This window comes from Bufo bufo, chromosome 6 (assembly GCF_905171765.1).
Source record: "Bufo bufo chromosome 6, aBufBuf1.1, whole genome shotgun sequence".
In the NCBI taxonomy this organism is placed as follows: domain Eukaryota; kingdom Metazoa; phylum Chordata; class Amphibia; order Anura; family Bufonidae; genus Bufo; species Bufo bufo.
Window position 1 is genome coordinate 187,329,974 of NC_053394.1, and position 20,760 is coordinate 187,350,733.

Below are 20,760 nucleotides of genomic sequence, written 5' to 3' on the forward strand. Positions count from 1 at the left end.
TGTGGAGAATCATACGCTACTCAAAATGTTGTCCACACTGGAGAGGCATCATAAAAGCTCCCTCTCTACTGAGGTCTACCAGGAGTTGTGTGACACGAGGAAACTGATAGACCAAAAATACTTTGGGGCTAGGGACAAGCTAAAGAGACTTTATGAACATGGGAACAAGATCGGCAGATTATTATGTTGAGACCAAGGCAAGCTACCTCTTTCATCCCCACCCTTAATCGTAGGGAAGGAGGTTGCATACACGCCACTAGAGATATTCTGCAGGAATTCCAATCACACTAGGAATGTTTCTATAGTCTGAAAGGGAAATACTTTTATTGATATGCAAATGAGCCTCTAGGTGCTATGTGGGCGTCTTTTCAGCACCTAGAGGCTCCGTTTACTCACAATTTCTGCCGCCCATCGCGTCCCTCCAGCTCGCCCCGCTCCTCTTGATTGACAGCCAACCTCGCTCCATCTCGGATGAATTCCCGCGCCTGCGCCATGCGCTTCTGTATTCGGCGCAGGCGCAGTGACTGTCAGAACCACTCCCTGCGCCGGCATCTTCACTGCGCCTGCGCAGATTACGGCGCAGGGAGCGGTCCGACAGTCACTGCGCCTGCGCTGAATACAGAAGCGCACGGCGCAGTCGCGGGAATTCGAGATGGAGCGAGGATGGCTGTCAATCAAGAGGAGCGGGGCGGGCTGGAGGGACACGATGGGCGGCAGAAATAGTGAGTAAACGGAGCCTCTAGGTCAGCGGTTCTCAACCTAGGGGTCGCGACCCCTTTGGGGGTCGATTGGCCCTTTCCAGGGGGTCGCCTGAGGCTTCCTATTGTGCGTCGCCCGCACAACGGCAGCGGCCCCTTATCCTCGCGCACAGGAAGTGATGTCCTATCACTGCCTGTGCTTGAAGGAGCCTGACGTCTGGACGGGTAAGTCGGGCCGCCTGTCTGCTGAGGTCCGAGTTTTTTCGTTAATGACACCGCCGCTGAGCACCACTGCCACCAATGATTTAATTGAGCCTGGCTGAGCCTGGCTAATTTTATTTTAATTATTTGGCTGAGCAAGGCTTAATTTATTTGGGGGGACATGAAGCACCGCTGTTTTATTTATTTGGGGGACCCTGAGCACCATTGATTTATTTATTTGGGGGGGGGGACCTGAAGCACCGCTGATTTATTTATTTGGGGGACCCTGAGCACTTCTGATTTATTTATTTGGGGGACCCTGAGCACCATTGATTTATTTATTCGGGGGAAACCTGATGCACCACTGATTTATTTATTTGGGGGAGACCTGAAGCCCCGCTGATTTATTTATTTGGGGGACCCTGAGCACTTCTGATTTATTTATTTGGGGGACCCTGAGCACCATTGATTTATTTATTTGGGGGAAACCTGATGCACCACTGATTTATTTATTTGGGGGTACCCTGAGCACCGCTGATTTATTTATTTGGGGGAGACCTGAAGCCCCGCTGATTTATTTATTTGGGGGACCATGAGCACTTCTGATTTATTTATTTGGGGGGGACTTGAAGCACCACTGATTTATTTATTTGAGGGGTACCCTGAGCACTACTGATTTTTTTTTTTTTTTTTGGGGGGGGGGGGGGGTACTGTGAGCACCACTGAGTTATTTATTTGAAGGGTACTGTGCGCACCACAGATTTATTTTTTAGGGGGTATTTGTTGTTTATTATTTATTTTAAAGTTATTTATTTGGTTTACAAATATTTTGTATTTATGCTAAAGTTCTGTGGTTATGAATGAATACTTGTGTATTTGAATTAACATTTGGTGTATTGGTGTCTGTGCGTGTTTTTGGTGGGTCATCATAACAGTAGCAAAATTAGTTATGACGTAGCAAGGAAAAAAATGTAATGGTTGGGGGTCACCACAACATGAGGAACTGTATAAAGGGGTCACGGCTTTAGAAAGATTGAGAACCACTGCTCTAGGTGCTGAAAAGACGCCCACATAGCACCTAGAGGCTCATTTGCATATCAATAAGAGTACGTTTTTAAGCTTAACGGCAGCAGACAAAGGTGATACAAGAGCACTGTTCGGTACTGCAGACACTAGCAGATCGCTAGTGTCAGTCAGCTAAATATGTCAAAATCTGGTGGTAGAAACCCTTTAAGATCCAGAAAATCAGAGACTATATTGCAAACCTGCAAGGCCCCAAGCTCTTTGCATCTGATAGGGATTCCCTGGAGAGGGAGATAACTATTGAGGAGGTACAGAGGATCAGTTTGTATTATCTGTACAACAAAACATGCGGTTGTATTATTGCAACGGATCCGTTTTTGCAGATGCATGACGGATCCGCCCAAAACACAAGTGTGAAAGTAGACTTAGTTGATCTGTACTCTACTCTCCCTTTGTTTCTTCCCCCAGCGATGTGTATGATTTTTATGTCTCCATATTCATCTCCTGTATGATCATTTTAAATATTCTTCATACTTACTATGAATACTCTATTATATGAAGTTTTATGACGTTATACCATTTCCCACAATTTGGTACACTTTGACACGGTTATATTTTGTCTTTTTCTGGATCTTTTCAATAAAAGTATTTGAACAACAAAAAGGTAGAATGTGTCATATACTTGTCTGCAAATGTAGACCCAGTGAGGTCAAAGGTTTCGCAAAAATGCAGATGCAAGATACACTGCATCTGTATTTTGCAGACCACAAAAGGGATACAGTCAGTTGCATAAGGCCTAAGGGAACAGAGACTGGAGCAACTTCCAAGACCCATAACTTTTTTACTTTTCCGTTCACATAGCTTTACAAGGGATTACTTTTTTAATTGCATAATTTAAAGGGGTTGTCCGGGTTCAGAGCTGAACCCGGACATGCCCATATTTTCACCCAGGCAGCCCCCCTGATACTAGCATCGAAGCATATCATGCTCCGATGCGCTCCCTTGCCCTGCGCTAGATCACGCAGGGCACAGGCTTTTTTGTTTACAACACACTGCCGGGCTGAAGCTTCCGCCCGGCAGTGTGTTCGCTGATGTCACCGGCTCTGATGGGCGTGCTTTAGCGCTGCCCTAGTGGTTTTACTGGCTAGGGCAGCACTAAAACCCGCCCATCAGTGTCGGTGACGTCACCGGGCTTCTTGGCAGCCCCATGGAGAGCCGGGTTCATCACCGGAACTCCTGAAAATGCCTTTGCCCTTTGCATGAACTGCTCCGATGCTCAAGTCAGGGGGGCTGCCTGGGTGAAAATGGAGGTCAAGTCACTATATCGCAGGGCTGTGGAGTCGGAGTCGGAGGCAATTTTGGGTACCTGGAGTCGGCAAAAAATGAACCGACTCAGACTCCTACTAGATTTAAATTGGAATAAAATAAAAAAAAGTTTAAATGTCCCAATTCACAAAAAGTTATAATCAATTACCGTATTTCTCGCCCTATAAGACGCACCTGCCCATAAGACGCACCTAGGTTTTTGAGGAGGAAAATAAGAAAAAAAATATTTTGAACCAAAAGGTGTGCTTTTGGTTGGTTTGGAACTAATGGTGGTCTGTGATTGGCACTGTTATGGGGGGGCATCTGTGGGAGGCACTGTTATGGGGGGGCATCTGTGGGAGGCACTGTTATGGGGGGGCATCTGTGGGAGGCACTGTTATGGGGGGGCATCTGTGGGAGGCACTGTTATGGGGGGGCATCTGTGGGAGGCACTGTTATGGGGGGCATCTGTGGGAGGCACTGTTATGGGGGGGCATCTATGGGAGGCACTGTTATGGGGGCATCTGTGGGAGGCACTGTTATGGGGGCATCTGTGGGAGGCACTGTTATGGGGGCATCTGTGGGAGGCACTGTTATGGGGGCATCTGTGGGTGGCACTGTTATGGGGGCATCTGTGGGTGGCACTGTTATGTGGGCATCTGTGGGTGGCACTGTTATGGGGGCATATGTGGATGGCACTGTTATGAGGGCATATGTGGATGGTACTGTTATGGGGGCATATGTGGATGGCACTGTTATGGGGGCATATGTGGATGGCACTGTTATGGGGGCATATGTGGATGGCACTGTTATGGGGGCATATGTGGATGGCACTGTTATGGGGGATCATTGTGGGGGCATCTGTGGATGACACATATACAGCATCTTATCTTATGTCATTCACAGATCCCCCCCATAACAGTGTCCCTGTGTAGTGAATGGGGGCCGGCATCTGTTTCTGTAATGGCAGCGGGGCCCAGTGCCTGCTTCATTCATAAAGTTGGCGGAGCAGGCGCGTGACGTAGTGAGCTACGCTACGAGCGCCCACCCGGCCTCCTGACTGCCAAGAAGTTAGTAGTAAGTAGTACAGCACTAGATTTAAAGGGAGTCTGTCACCAGCATTTCACTTTTTTAACCCTTCCCATAGCTCCCTAGCATGCTTACAGTTACAAACGTTACCTCTGGCATCATGTATTTGAATGTATTTCTGGAGTGTAATAATATTTCAGGATATAGCTACTAGAGAGGGGTCGTTGATTCTGATTGCCTGACTGGAGTCGGGAAGGAATTTTTTATTCCCCTAAAGTGAGGAAAATTGGCTTCTACCTCACAGGTTTTTTTTGCCTTCACTCATTCCTTTGGCCGGCGCATGCACACTGCGATGCCCATTCCTTGTACGGCATCACAGTAACTATTGCGCCGGCTAACGACGCGAAAACACAACAAAGGAGGCGGTCCATCGGCGTCGTTAGCCGGCGCATGCGCAATAGTTACTGTGATGCCGTACAAGGAATGGGCATCGCAGTGCGCATGCGCCGGCCAAAGGAATGAGTGCGCAGGCGCGGGATATCGGCAGAATAACAAGTTAGTGCAAAGGCGGTCAGAGGGAAAGGATGGGCGGGCAGAGGGTAGGAAGGGGCGGGGGGACGCAATGAGAAGGCTGAGCAAGCATGGCACCTAAGAGAGTAACGCCGCCCCTGGGCACTTGCGAGCCCTCATTTGCATATCTTATAAAGATCGTTTTTGAGGGTTCTATAAGTCCAGGATTGATGCCAGAGGTAACGTTTTTATTAACTGTAAGCATGCTAGGGAGCTGTGGGAAGGGTTAAAAAAGTTAAATGCTGGTGACAGACTCCCTTTAAGATGATTGGAATACTTTAACAATTCCCACAAGTTAGATATGATTACCGTATACTACAGTGAGCGGGGCCCGGTGTAGTAGAATACAGTGACTGCACCGGGCCCCGCTGCCATTACAGAAACAGATGCCGGCCCCCAGCCCCTCCTCCCTCTCAGCCTATTCACCGGACGGTCACAGCATTCGCCCCCCATAAGACGCACTGCTATTATTCCCCCACTTTTGCGAAAAATACGGTACTTCTCTACTGTAAGAATAAAGGCCAATGCATGCAGTGCGTCACGTTACCGCAAAACTAACACGTTAAGTGACCATGAAGAAGCATGCTTTTCATATGCTTCACTATATGGCACACAACGCACAGTTAAGGATAAGCAATACTTTCCATTGTGTTGTGTTTCGCTGTTACAGGGAACGCAACGCCCATGGTTAACCTAGCCTCTCACGGATAACTGATTAAGTAAATATGTTTTTTGCAGGACTAGAGACACTTGTTTAACTGAAGGGAATGGATAGTCAATAGCTCAAGACTGAAGCTGTAAACCATTTGAAAAACTGCTGTCATTCAGCTAAGGCTATAAAAACTTGTAAACTCAGATTGTTAGCTTAAACTTTAAACATGACTATGGGATTCTACTAGGGAAATCATGTTTTAAAATAAATGCCACTTCCTGGATCCTCCCACTGCTCTATCTTCAGCAGAAGATCAGCACACAAAGGAGAAGGCAGCGGCTTCCTAGCCAGTAGTCTGTGGTAATGACATGTATGTTGCCTTTCTTTCCTTCAAGGAATGTATAAAATACATTTGCATATTAAATACAGAGTGGGAAGTACCAAAAACGTCGTAGTCGGACCATTTATCTACCGACTCCACAGCCCTGCTATATCGTATGTAGAAAAATGGTAAGATAATACTTTGTAGTGTAAAAAAAAATAAAAAATTTCCACCATGCTTTTTCGGGTTTTGTTTTTATGGCATTCCCTATGCGCAAAAAATGACATGGCAAGCTTATTCTGCAGGTCAATGCGATTACAGGGATATTGAATTCATATCGTTTTTTATTTTGTTTTACTACTGAAATTTTTTAACCCTTTAGCATCACCATACTCTGAAACCTATAACCTGATTATGACTAAAAAGTGCCGATTTGCATTTTTCTGTTATAGCATTCAGCATGCAGGAAAAACATTTTTATATTTTAATATTTCTGACACTTTTGGACATAGTAATACCCATTCATTTTATTTTTTTGTTTGTTTTGTTTATTTTTAAATTTGGAAAAGGGAGGGAATTTGAGGTTTAAAGGGGTTGTCCGAGTTATGAAAAAAATAAAAAATACAGCACTGTAAGGCCTCATGCACATGACCGTTGTTTTATTCCGTGTCCGTTGTTCCGATTTTTCGTGATTTTCTGCGGACCCATTGACTTTCAATGGGTCCGTTGAAAACTCGGCTAATGCACCGATTGCCATCCACGTCCGAGATCCGTGGTTCCAGTCCGTCAAAAAAATATAACCTGTCCTATTTTTTTCACGGAAAACGGTTTGCGGACCCATTCAAGTCAATGGGACCGTGAAAAAACGCGGAGGCACACAAGATTGTCTTCCGCGTCCGCGCATCCGCGTCAGTTTTTTTCCTATCATTTGCATGGTAAACTTGACTTCGATTTTTTTTTTTACTTTCATGTCTGGTGATCCTCGAAAAATAAAGGAAGACACACGGAAACGGATCACGGAACAACGGAACCCCATTTTGCGGAACGGAACACAACAACGGTCGTGTGCATGAGGCCTAAATCTGATGGGCAGCAATATATAACTAAACTAAGCAAGTTTTAGGCAAAAAAAATTTTTCCTCATTTCCCTGGTTTTCTTCTGGCCCGTTGTTTACCTGCAATAACCATTCAAAAGAGCGTTTCTACAGGGAGGAACAAAAATACCAAACTTCAAAAAAGCTAAATTTAGCCAACTAAGAGAGGCCATAGGCCTAACTAACTACTAGGGACAAAGTCCTCACAAATAAAAATACAGCCACAAAATGGGATATCTTTAAAAGCATCCTAAAATCTCATTCTGAGAGGTACATACTGTATGGGAATAAAAGGTTAAGGAACAAAAAGAAACCAATGTGAATAAACAGAACTGTAAAGAAAGCAATAAATGACAAAAAGAAAGCATATAAAACACTAAAACAGGAGGGTAGCACGGAAGCACTGAAAAACTATAAGGAAAAAAATAGAACATGTAAAAAACAAATAAAAGCGGCCAAACTAGAGACCGAGAGATTAATTGCCAAAGAGAGTAAAACTAACCCTAAAATGTTCTTCAATTATATAAATGTTAAAAAGTATAAATCTGAAGGTGTCGGCCCTTTAAAGAGTAATGAGGGGGGATTCGCAGAGAGTGACGAGGAGAAAGCAAAGCTGTTAAATATTTTTTTCTCCAATGTATTCACTGAGGAAAATAAACTGTCAGATGAAATGCTGAATATTGAAATAAATTCCCCATTAAAAGTGTCCTGTCTGACCCAGGAAGAAGTACAACAGCGACTTAAAAAGATCAAAATAGACAAATCGCCAGGACCGGATGGCATTCACCCCCGTATCCTAAGGGAATTAAGTAATGTCATAGCCAGACCCTTATTTCTGATTTTCGCTGACTCTATACTGACAGGGAATGTCCCACAGGATTGGCGCATGGCACATGTGGTGCCAATATTCAAAAAGGGTCCAAAAACAGAGCCTGGAAACTATAGGCCGGTAAGTTTAACATCTGTTGTGGGTAAACTGTTTGAAGGTTTTCTGAGAGATGCTATCTTAGAGCATCTTAACGGAAATAAGCAAATAACGCCATATCAGCATGGCTTCGTGAGGGATCGGTCATGTCAAACTAATTTAATCAGTTTCTATGAGGAGGTAAGTTCTAGACTTGACAGCAGCGAATCAATGGATGTCGTGTATCTGGACTTCTCCAAAGCATTTGACACTGTACCACATAAAAGGTTAGTATATAAAATGAGAATGCTCGGACTGGGAGAAAACATCTGTATGTGGGTAAGTAACTGGCTCAGTGATAGAAAACAGAGGGTGGTTATTAACGGTACATACTCAGATTGGGTCACTGTCACTAGTGGAGTACCTCAGGGGTCAGTATTGGGCCCTATTCTCTTCAATATATTTATTAATGATCTTGTAGAAGGCTTGCATAGTAAAATATCAATTTTCGCAGATGACACTAAACTGTGTAAAGTAATTAACACTGAAGAAGACAGTATACTACTACAGAGGGATCTGGATAGATTGCAGGCTTGGGCAGATAAGTGGCAGATGAGGTTTAACACTGACAAATGTAAAGTTATGCACATGGGAAGGAATAATGCAAGTCACCCGTACATACTAAATGGTAAAACACTCGGTAACACTGACATGGAAAAGGATCTAGGAATTTTAATAAACAGCAAACTAAGCTGCAAAAAACAGTGTCAGGCAGCTGCTGCCAAGGCCAATAAGATAATGGGTTGCATCAAAAGGGGCATAGATGCCCGTGATGAGAACATATTCCTACTACTTTACAAATCATTAGTCAGACCACACATGGAGTACTGTGTACAGTTCTGGGCTCCAGTGAACAAGGCAGACATAGCAGAGCTGGAGAGGGTCCAGAGGAGGGCAACTAAAGTAATAACTGGAATGGGGCAACTACAGTACCCTGAAAGATTATCAAAATTAGGGTTATTCACGTTAGAAAAAAGACGACTGAGGGGAGATCTAATTACTATGTATAAATATATCAGGGGTCAGTACAGAGATCTATCTCATCATCTATTTATCCCCAGGACTGTGACTGTGACGAGGGGACATCCTCTGCGTCTGGAGGAAAGAAGGTTTGTACACCAACATAGAAGAGGATTCTTTACTGTAAGAGCAGTGAGACTATGGAACTCTCTGCCTGAGGAGGTGGTGATGGTGAGTACAATAAAGGAATTCAAGAGGGGCCTGGATGTATTTCTGGAGTGTAATAATATTACAGGCTATAGCTACTAGAGAGGGGTCGTTGATCCAGGGAGTTATTCTGATTGCATGATTGGAGTCGGGAAGGAATTTTTTATTCCCCTAAAGTGAGGAAAATTGGCTTCTACCTCACAGGGTTTTTTTGCCTTCCTCTGGATCAACTTGCAGGATAACAGGCCTAACTGGATGGACAAATGTCTTTTTTCGGCCTTATGTACTATGTATGTACTATGTTAATAACAACAGTCTGTGAGGTTTTCCTCATGAATATTTGTGCCCCTCCCCCTGCTCTGCAAACGGAGTGAATAAAAGTGCTGTCCTGAGTGAAAAGTCTTCCTGCTAGGATGCTCAGCAGCATGTTGTATGTGTAGGACTACATCATCAGAGCAGAGAGAGAGAGAGTCTGACATCACAGGTCATGTGACCCTCAGTGAAATCTGAGAAAGCAGCCACTGCAGATGCAGTAAGTGCATTTTAAAGCCTTAACATTTGATTAGTTAGAAATCTACAAATAACCAAAAATAACTCTGATAACCCCTTTAATATTGTGTTGTTTTTTTAAAACACTTTTTTCACTGTAATTTTTAGTTCCCTTAAAGGACTTGAATATGTGACTATTGCAGTCTATATAATTTTTATCAGCTGCCTATCAGGCGGTGCCACTTGCACTGCTTTGCAGGCAGCTGACTAAGACAGGCCAGGGAGCCTTCACAATATGGACAATCACAAAACATTAGTAACTGCCTCTCCTCCTCTGGCTGGCCCTGTCTGCATTCTAAATCTCGCGCCTGCGCCGTACCGGTCTTCAGTAGGCGCAGGCGCACTGATAGGAGGACGCTCGCTCGGCCGCTCCTTCCTCAGTGGGCCTGAGTCGGGTGTAGATGTGACGTCATCGGCGCACTGAGGAAGGAGCGGCCGAGATTTAGAACGCAGACAGGGCCAGCCGGAGGAGGAGAGCGCTCGCTGGCCCTGTCAATCAACAAGAGGAGGGGGCGTTTTTTGGAAAGGAGGATGCGGCGGCTACCAGGGAGTAACAGCCCTACTTGCTGGTAGCCAGGTAATTAACATATTATAAAAGTGTGTTTTTTAAAGAAACTAGACAACAGATAAGGGTAAGAGCACTATATATTGATTAATCGCACTATAAGGATTTTAATTAGCCCAAAAATGAAAAATGACTTTTGGGGGGTGACAGAAGCCCTTTAACTTTGTCTACATTATAAATGCCATTTGCTTAAGTGAGCATTCTCGAACTGTGTTCCATTGAAGCTCCTCAATGGGGGACTTTGGAACCATTTTCTAATGGTCAGTGGGGGTCCAGCGGAGACCCCTGTGATCATACATTTATCACCTAAATTGGTTATAAAAGCAAGTTGTGAAAAAAATGCTGTAAATGGCTGTTTTTCTGGGATTTTACTACTGATGATCTATCCTGATGACACCCGAGACCCCACCAGGTTCTCCATGCTTACCAATCACAACCCCATGCTTACCAATCACAACACCATACATTGTATAGCAGCTGTGCTTTGTATCACACTCAGCCCCATTCATTTCAATCAGATACTGATGTTCCAAAGGATAGGTCATCAGTAGTAAAATCCCAGAAAACCCCTTTAACCCTTTCACTACCGGAGGTTTTTTTTGTTTTTTTGTTTTGTTTTTGCGTTTTCATTTATCTTCCCTATTTTTCTTGAGCCATAACTTTTTTATATTTCTGTACACATAGTTGTATGAGGGCTTATTTTTTGAGGAACAATTTGTACCTTCTAATGCCACCATTAATTATGGCATACAATGTAGTGGGAAGCGGTAAAAAAAATTAAAAATGGGGTGGAATTGGAAAAAAATGCAATTCCTCCACTGTTTTACAGGTTTTGTTCACACTGCGCTTCGTTTGTGGCAAAACTGACCCATGCCCTTCATTCTCTGGGTCAGTACGAATACAACTATACCCAATATGTATAGGTTTTGTATGTCTAAATAGTGTAAAAATAAATGTAAACTTTGGGGGGAAAAAAATAAATCATGTGTTCTGACCTCCATAACTTTTTTTTATACTTATTTCTACTGAGCTGCATTTTTTGCGGGACAATCTGTAGTTTTCATTGATACCATTTTGGAGTGTGTGTGACTTTTTGATCACGTTATTACATTTTTTGGGATAAGAGAAGCAATAAAAAAATGGCAAATCGGCCATGTTGACCCTTTTTTCCGTTACGCCATTCGCCGTATTTGAATTTTTTTTTTTATTTTAGGAGTATGGGCGTTTTCGGTCGCGGTGGTACCCAAGATGTTTATTGTTATTTAGGTTTCTTTTTTTTTATTATACGCAAGGGGGGGTGATTTAAAGTTAAAAAAAAAAAATTATTTTTTATTTTGTAATGATTTTGAAGCTCATATATGAGCCTATAAATTATATATTTTTTTATTTTTCATTTTGTACAATCAGCGATTTTTAAAATGACTATTACTGTGAATTGCTCATTTCTTATGTTGGCCAACATAAGAATTGCAGCATGGATACTATCAGCCTAGTCAGCGAGGCTGATAGCATTCAGAACAACTACCGACAGCCCCATTGTCCACAGGGTTTTTGCGCATTTTTTTAGAGGTCATGATCTCACTTGATCATAGCATCTAAAGCCTTTAATAACCACGATCGGCATTATTGCCGGTCACGGTAATTAGCCGCAGGTCTCTGCTGTTTGAAACAGCAGAGACTTGCCAGCTATGACGCCCGCTGCACATGTAAGCGGGCGCCATGTTCGCACTGGTAGCGAAAGGGTTAAAGGGTACCTAAACCTTCACTCAAACACAGAAGGTACCGCACCTTCGGATTGCTATATTAATTTGTTCATCACATTATATACTGCTCGTAACCAACGATTGTGACCATCCTGTAGTAACCTCTGGAAATGAGTCCGTGTATAATACAATGGAAAAATTAATCAAGCCAGAAAAGGAGGCAATATGGACAATCAAAATACATTAGTAAGTGCCTTGTATTAACTTGTTCTATAAAGATAAATGCCCTTTCCTCAAGTGAGATAACACCTTTATTCTTTTTTTGCCACTAAAAATAGAAACTGCTTGTGGGCTCTGTACTCCCCGCTTTTTGGTCTTAGTCGGCGGCATGAAGATGTCAGCACACTCTGACACCTCAAAATGTGCACTGTTGGGTCACAGCACAGTGCTGCAGGAAGAGCAGGAGCTGGATCTCAGGAGCGGTGGCGTCCGGAGCGGTAAGTTGATTTATTTTATTTTCTCTCATCAGAGGTATAATTAACATGGGGGTCTCATTAACATGGAGATTTGATCTGAGGTCTGATTGCGTGTATTATAAACATTGGGGGTCTGATGAAAAATCTATTTTTCTTATATTCCTCCTCTAAAACCTAGGTGCATCTTATCGGCAATGTGTGTGTGTGAAACCACCTATAGTATCTAGTTTTTGAACTGCACATTACCCTTCAAAGTTTTCTGAAGGTGTTTTTCGTCTGGTGACATCTTCTGTTAAGGTCTCTTCCATGTGACTTATCCTTTTGGTTAGATTGGTATTTGGAGGTGATCCATGTACACCAACAACTTGACCTACAGGACGAAATAATTTTCATTCAGAGATCTGATAGAATTTGTTTTGTACCTTGGTATTGGATCATTTAATACCTTTTACATCACTGGTAACTCTGGAAACACTGGTAAGCTGAACTTTAGAATAAAATACTTGTTCTTTTACATCTGCTTTTGTGCGAGAACCCTTGTTACCACGAGGAGACCTTCTACAAATAAAGGGCAATGCCGGTTTCAAGGCTTGTTGGTGTGACTGTGACGGCTGGTTATGACATCTCTGATGTCTGCATCCTTGACCTAGATGAAGGTTGAAAGAAGCAGAAGATGAAAGTTAAGCAAATTGAAATTTGCTAAACATTTCCAATACAAAAGAAGAATAGGAGAAAGCATAGCATTGGAATACAGACTATTGAACAGGATGTATAACCTGCCTTTTTTTTAATAATTAACTCCCTAAGGACGAGGCCCACTTGGGCCATAAATCCATAAATGAATCCAGTCACCATGAAAATGCATGTAAGTAAAAGATTCAGTAAAACTTCGATTTCATTCATTTAAATTCCTGCTCATTCTGAGCTTTGAAGTCAAGGAGCTGTTAGTGATAAATTTCAGTCAATCTTTATTTATTTTTTATTTTTTTAGGGACCAATTAAATTTTGAAGTAGCTTTAAGAGCCCTATATATTAGACATCCCACATAAATTACCTCAATTTAAAAACTGCACCACTCAAAAGTAGTGAAAATCCCATTTAGAAAGTTTGTTAACCCTTTAGGTGTATCACAGGAATTAATGCAAAATCAAGGTGAAATAAAAAAAATTACGTTATTGCAGATTTTAAATTTTAAATACATTTTTAGATCACAGCAGGTGATAAAATAAAGCTAATACCTCAAATCAATTACCCTGATTCTGCAGTTTCTAGAAATATCCCATATGTGGCTCTCGAGTGGTGCTTGACTGAAATACTGGCCTTAGATTTGAAGAAGCACCTTGTGAATTTTCAGGTTTGCAGAGGCCTTGAGGTGCTACAACATAAGAAACGCCCCCAAAAGCCCCCATTTGGGAAACTGCACCTCTCAAGGAACTAAGATAGGGGTTCAGTAAGTATTTTATCCCACAAGTGTTTCATATAATTTATTAGAACTGGGACATGAAAATCCATGGTTATACTTCATAGACGCACAAATACAACACCTTAAGGGATGGGGACAACATGTTGGCTTGGGGCCCTCGGCTAGAATAGCGTCCTTTATTATGAAGCAGAACGCACTATTGCTATCGCAGAGCTGTGAAAGCCGCATACATGCTCTGGGAATTATCCTACAATTTCTCTAATAACGAATATCTGGTCTAGGTTTAAGGAATTGATTTGTCTCGAGGGATTATATGACAATATGCCCTTGTGGTGCAACCTGCAACTACCTGAATTATTTAGGCTAGAAGGTTTTTCCCCATGGGAAGAAAAAGGTATTCTTTTTCTTCATAAGATCCAGACAGGAGGTGTTATGAAACCGTTTGCAGAATTACAGCTAGAATTTGGTCTCCCTCATACTGTATTCTACCAATTCCTACAACTGAGACATGCATATCAAGCGCAGTTTAAGGATGGCATACAACTGTCAGTCTCCCCTTCTATAGTCCAACAGGTGTTGCGTGGCGGCAGCTCTAAGGGATTAATTTCTCTGCTCTATAGGCACCTGTTTGATAAATCTACCTCATCAGGTTGTTTACCGGTCAAAAGATAAATGGTAGTATAATGCAGGAACAATGGGACGCTGTTCTGGCTTCAACCCCCATTTCTAACACTTAGTGAGGTTCAAAGAATATCCCAGTTATACCTAGTGCATAGAGTATATAAAACCCCTGTATTTCTACACAAGATAGGTCTTCGGACAAATTCATCCTGCCCCCGGTGTGGAGCGGAGGAGGCTTCTCTGATGCATATGTTTTGGGAGTGTTCTGCTTTCGGGGTCTACTGGGAGGAAGTTTTGTGGATAGTTTCCCAGACGACTCAGATGCCATGCGATCCCAGACTTGTCTGGAGGTGCTGCAGAGTGTCTGAGTATTCACAGAATGCTCTTCCAGGCTAGAATAGTCCAAATACTGGATAGAACAGAACAGAACCCACCCACTAAACGGGAATTTGTAAACTGACAACACTATTCTGAGATATGAAAAAGAGGAGTATATCTGAAAAGAAGTTGCCCAGCTAAGTTTATGGCGATTTGGCAGGGATGGTTTGCAGTCCCTGGATTGGCGTCGCAGGCATTAACAAGAGTGTCTACGGGGGCAACTTTCCATGCTAGAACAAATGATATGACCCTTGGGGACTCCTGTTACTGGCATTCTGGACTATGCAATGAAATAATTTTGTGCAAATAGTGTCACAATGTACCTGCCATGCTCCGTGATGCTGTACCTTCACAACAGGAGCTGATGTAGTAGTCTCTCCGCAGGAAAGTTGGGGTGGGTTGGGGGGGAATTACTAAAGAATGTACTATGATACACTTGATACTTTTATGGAAGTCGATATAAACAATAACGACAAAATATGCAATATTTGTATTACTGTAATACTTTATTATGCTTTGACTCAGATATATGGATCAATGTACAATACTTTCTTTTTTCGCAATAAAAAATATACCTGACTTTAAAAAAATAAAAATAATAAATGGGGCATGAAAGTCAAAAATTACATGTTAATAATATCTACCATATTTTTCGCTTTATAAGACACACTTTTCCCCAAAAAAATTGGGAGGACTATGTATGCAAGTCTTATAAATCGAACATTAGTGAGTGCTTTCACTATGGAAGCTTTTACTAGTATGCAGTATGCACTGTCCTGACTGTGTACAGCTGCACCCAGTCTCTTGTCTTTATCAATATTGATTACCCTGATTCTGCAGTTTATAAAAACACACTATGTGGTCATACACAGCGATGCTCAGAAGGGAAGGAAAGCCATATGGTTTTTGGAGGGCAGATTTTGCTGGAAAGGTTATCGAGCACACTAAGGTACCCCTACAGTTGAAACCCCCAAAATGCAACTCCATTTTGTAAACATTTCCACACATGTAAATTTTGAGGGGTGTTGTGTGTGCTTTGATCCCACAGGACTTTCACAGAATTGAGAAACACGTGAAAATGAAAAATAAAATTTTTCCTACAAAATGTTTATTTAACTCCAGATTTTTTTTTTCACAAGGGGTAACAGGGAAAAAAAGCACCCGACAATTTGTACACATTTTCTCCTAAATCCGGCAACACCCCATATGTGGTCATAAACACCATATGGCCTTTGGAGGGCAGACTTCACTGGAATAATTTTCAGGCATCATGCCGCATTTGAAGACCCCCTGAGGTACCCCTACAGTAGAAAACCCCAGGAAGTGACCCCATTTTGGAAACTATACCCCCCCCCCCCCCCCGCCAATTGGAATTTTTAAAGGTGTATAGTGAGCACTTTGGCCCAACAGATGTTTCATAGAATTTAGAAACACTCTGCTGTGAAAATTAATAATTACCTAAGAAAATGTCGATTTAGGCCCAAATTTTTCATATTCATAAGGGGTAACAGGAGAAAAAACATGCCACAATGTAGTCATAAACTGCAGTAAGGGCGCATGTCAGGGCTCAGGAGGGAAGGAGAACCATATGACTATTACAGGGCATATTTCATTGGAATACTTTAACAACGCCATGATGCATTTGTAGAGACTCTAAGGTACCCTACAATGTAAACCTACAAAACATAACTCCATTTCAGAAACTACCCCCCCCCCCCCCCCCCCCCCCCTCAAAAAAAAAAATTAATTCAAAAGGGTGTAGTGAGCACCTTGGCCCAACAGGTATTTCATAGAATTTCAAAATGCTTAGCTGGAAAATTATTCTGACCTATTTTTAAATCGAATATTTATCTGCCATGTTTATTTGAGACCTTGTTCAATGAAAATGAACAACAAAAACTTGTGTGTGGAAGACCATTTTATCTGATAGTACAAAGAAGAAATATGCACAAGGAATTGCTCCTTTTACTTGATGACCTCTAAATGAACAAGTAGTAAATATAGAAAAAAAAGAAAGATCGTGGCGCTCACCACAAAAAAAAAAAATCTTCTTTATTCCAAAATAACGATTTAAAGTGCCATTGCAGTACAGGTCACAGGGTACATGGAAAGGAGATGGCCGTTTTGCACTCTTCAACTTCCTCTGGGCCTTGCATGTGGGGGGCGGATTCCATCAGGTGATTTATACCTCGGAGCGCCCAGTTTTCACCTCAGCAGAAAGTCTAGGTGCACCCCTGCATCTGCCTTATGAGTTTTTTTATTAATCTCACATGGATACCGCTACACGACTCCCTGAACTTTAGTTTGGAACTTTGCGTTCTGTACCGCAATGGCACTTTTAATCATTACTCCAGAAGTGGTGGGGGGGGGGGGGCGTTGTCAAAGATGTTGAGAAGTTGTCCAGGAAGGCTGGTATTCCCAAGACAGACTGTTTGAACAGTGAGAAATGGTCAGAGTTTATCAACAGAGAAAACATTTGGTTATGTAGAAAATAAATAAAAATGATGGACAAGGAAAGTATCTCAGGAAGTTGAATTAGCAGGTTGCAAAGAAACATTTGATGACAAGATGTATACATTTGTTATGGTGAAATTAGTTCTAAGTTCCCTCTATGCCCAATAAATCCTAGTGTACCAACGACTACAGCAGGGACAGGACCCCAATATTGGGTGTGTCGAAGTTGTAGACAGTAGAATCCTTTATCCACTGATAGGTGTGTAGCCCTGTGTCCACACACCCTCTTTACAGTTATTACTAAGGGCTCATTCAGACAACCTTATATTTGTCTCCAGATCCGTTCTGGAATTTTGCAGAACAGATGTGGACCCATTCATATCAATAGGGCCACAAAAGATGCGGACAGCACACTGTGTGCTGTCCGCATCTGTATTTCCATTCCGTGGCCCCCGCAAAAAAAGACAGAACATGTCCTATTCTTGTCCGCAATTGTGAAACACCTGCAGCACCAGCGCCTCCAGCAGCCCAGGAATCAGGTGCAACCATAGATGCTCATGTCCAACAGAAGCTAGAAATGGGAGTCCACCAGTCTACTAACATAGTACAGTAGAAAGAGGAGGATATGGTTGACTTACAGAAAAGAATAGAGAGAGCCTTTGTGGACTTTGGGTACTCATCTGGTTAGGAGGCAGATGAGAGGATACACCAAAAAGCTTTCATTGATGGTCTACAAAGGCTTTAGTTGCCCATGCAGTGAAAGCTCAGAAGCATACTACAAAGCCAAAAGGGTCTTTGCCTTCCAGCCCAGTTGGGGGCAGTAATAACTGTGGGATATGAGGTCTGTGTGTCCTCCCAGTAATACATGTGTGATGTGAGGTTTGTGTTCCCCTTGGTAATACATATTGGATGTAAGGTTTGTGTCCCCTCCCAGTAATACATGCTGGATGTGAGGCCTGTGTGCCCCCTCCCCCCCCCCAGTAATACATGTGGGATATAAGGTTTGTGTACCCCCCCAGTAATACATGTTCGATGTGAGGTTTGTGTGTCCCCCCCCTCCCCCAATAATACATGCTGGATGTAAGGTCTGTGTGCTCTCTGGTAATGCTTGCTAGATGTGAAGTCTTTGTCCCGCCATTTGCCTGGCTGTGTCAAACGGGATTCCTCTTCTGTGTTACAATTACCAGCCGGGTCATTTTTCTTGAGACTGCACGAATCCTACAGCAAGCGATACAGCCCCACTGAGACACAATAATGAGAAGGTGGCAACACGTATGTGCCCCTCCATCCCTCTGTTCAGCATGATTCTAGACCATGTGCAGTGATCGAGATTAGTGTTGAGGATTTACAACTTGTTTCTTGATTGGTGGACACTGTGGCCGCCCAAACGGTTATCCATGCAGACAAGATACCCGCTCATTTACGGTCAGATGAGTGTATTGAAGGCGTGGGGGTAGAGGGACTACCCTCCTCTCACCAGTTGCTCCTTCGGCTTTGCTTTTCACAGTTATCTGTATGCAGTGGCAAACAGTATTGTTGAAATGTACTACCATTAGGGGCAGTAAACTCAGACACAAAACAGTACAGCTTTGCCCTCTGTTCATTCCAGCTGGCAGCCTGCCAGCCCTGATACAGTTCTGCTCCTATATGTAGATGACTTATTACTCCTCCCTAGAGGCATGCCATATGGATTCTATTTCAGTCCTTGTGTTTCTCACTGGTCATGGTTGCAAATCCTCCAAGTCCAAACATTATTGCTGCGAGGGTACTAACATTCCTGGGCCATTTTGTGTCACTAGGAGACCTTTCACCTGCATTTCACTTAATAAACTATCAAAAGTACCTTATAGATCATCCTCATTGTGTTATCATACAGTCTTGTCCCGCTTTTCTGCCATGTATATGCATGAAAAAAATAGCCTTATAAAGTACTCTTCTCCAGCTCCACAAGTCACGATAGAAGTCAAGGGGGTAGCCCTTCCCTCACTCCAGGCTGTAACTCCCCTGCCCTAACCCCGCCTCTATGCAGTCTAATTGACACCCGACTCAGTCGCCGGGACCACGCTTGTACAGGCGGCGCATGCGCCGTCGGACCCAAGCGCGATCCTGTAACTGAATCACGCATGCGCCGTCCCCGATGCCTGCCTGTCTTCAAGATAGCCATCTAATTAAATCTGGGTTTGTCACATGTGTATATATATATATATATATATATATATATATATATATATGTGTATAGATAGATAGCCCCATGAAATATGCAGAGTTTTTGACATATAATACCTGCTGAATATGATAACAATGCTCCAGATGATCACTGGCTTGCGATCTGCGGCAAGTCAACAGTGATCACGTGGACGCATGGAGCGTGAAGATCGGGGCGCGTGAGGAAGAGAAGAAAGGCAGGCATCCGGGACGGCGCATGCGCGATTCAGTTACAGGATCGCGCTTGAGTCCAACGGCGCATGCGCCACCTGTACAAGCGCGGTCCCGGCGACTGAGCCGAGTGTCAATTAGACTGCATAGAGGCGGGGTTAGGGCAGGGGAGTTACAGCCTGGAGTGAGGGAAGGGCTACCCCCTTGACTTTTATCGTGACTTGTGGAGCTGGAGAAGAGTACTTTATAAGGCGATTTTTTCATGCATATACATGGCAGAAAAGCGGGACAAGACTGTATGATAACACAATGAGGATGATCTATAAGGTACTTTTGATAGTTTATTAAGTGAAATGCAGGTGAAAGGTTCGCTTTAACACCTCTTCCTGCACAGAAAGCCATCCAAAAATGTATTTCCCATAGTCACCCAGGCAAATTAGGCAATTTCTAGGACGTGTCAATTATTGTAGAGATTGGATACCGCCAGCCCCTAGTTTCTTAGCCATTTATCCTTTTTCCCCTGATATTACAGCAGAAACAGTGTCCAGGGCTCTGAAGCAAGCAGATTCTACCACTCTCGGCCCACCCAATTATTAGAGGCCCTTCTCCTTTCATGCCCAAGGAGTTCATCAGGAGTCACACAGCGGCAAACAACGCCCAATAGCTTACTACTCACTGCAACTCGACCCCATCATTCCAGGCGTCCACTCATGCATTCACTCTGTTGCAGCTGCTGTTCTCATGGAAGACAGAACTACAGATATCATCCTGAATCACCCATGTGCTCTTATTCTCTCACATTCAGTCCAGGAAATGTTCCTTAACCGGGCTCAGGAACTGAGGTATCTCCGTACTCAGGAGAAGTTGGGCAATGTGTTTTGGGGTGTCATTTTACATATACCAATGCTGGGTGAGAGAAATATCTTGGTCAAATGCCAACTTTGTATAAAAAAAATGGGAAAAGTTGTCTTTTGCCAATATATTTCTCTCACCCAGCATGGGTATATGTAAAATGACACCCAAAAAAACATTGCCCAACTTCTCCTGAGTACGGCAATACCACATGTGTGACACTTTTTTGCAGCCTAGGTGGGCAAAGGGGCCCACATTCCAAAGAGCACCTTTCGGATTTCACCGGCCATTTTTTTACAGATTTTGATTTCAAACTACTTACCACACATTAGGGCCCC

The 20,760-nt window shown here is 43.0% G+C and overlaps 1 protein-coding gene across 2 annotated transcripts in view; it reads right to left on the reverse strand.

Moving 5' to 3' along the window:
* The window catches only part of LOC121004292 (zinc finger protein 692-like), a 403,767-nt gene that overhangs the window by 266,975 nt on the left and 116,032 nt on the right, over nucleotides 1–20,760 (reverse strand). For both annotated transcript variants that reach the window (XM_040436456.1, XM_040436455.1), the window contains exons 4-5: nucleotides 12,764–12,964; nucleotides 12,565–12,688 (exon numbers count right to left, since the gene is read on the reverse strand). In XM_040436456.1, coding sequence (XP_040292390.1) covers nucleotides 12,565–12,688; nucleotides 12,764–12,964 — 325 coding nt within the window. The remainder of the gene's footprint in view (nucleotides 1–12,564; nucleotides 12,689–12,763; nucleotides 12,965–20,760) is intronic.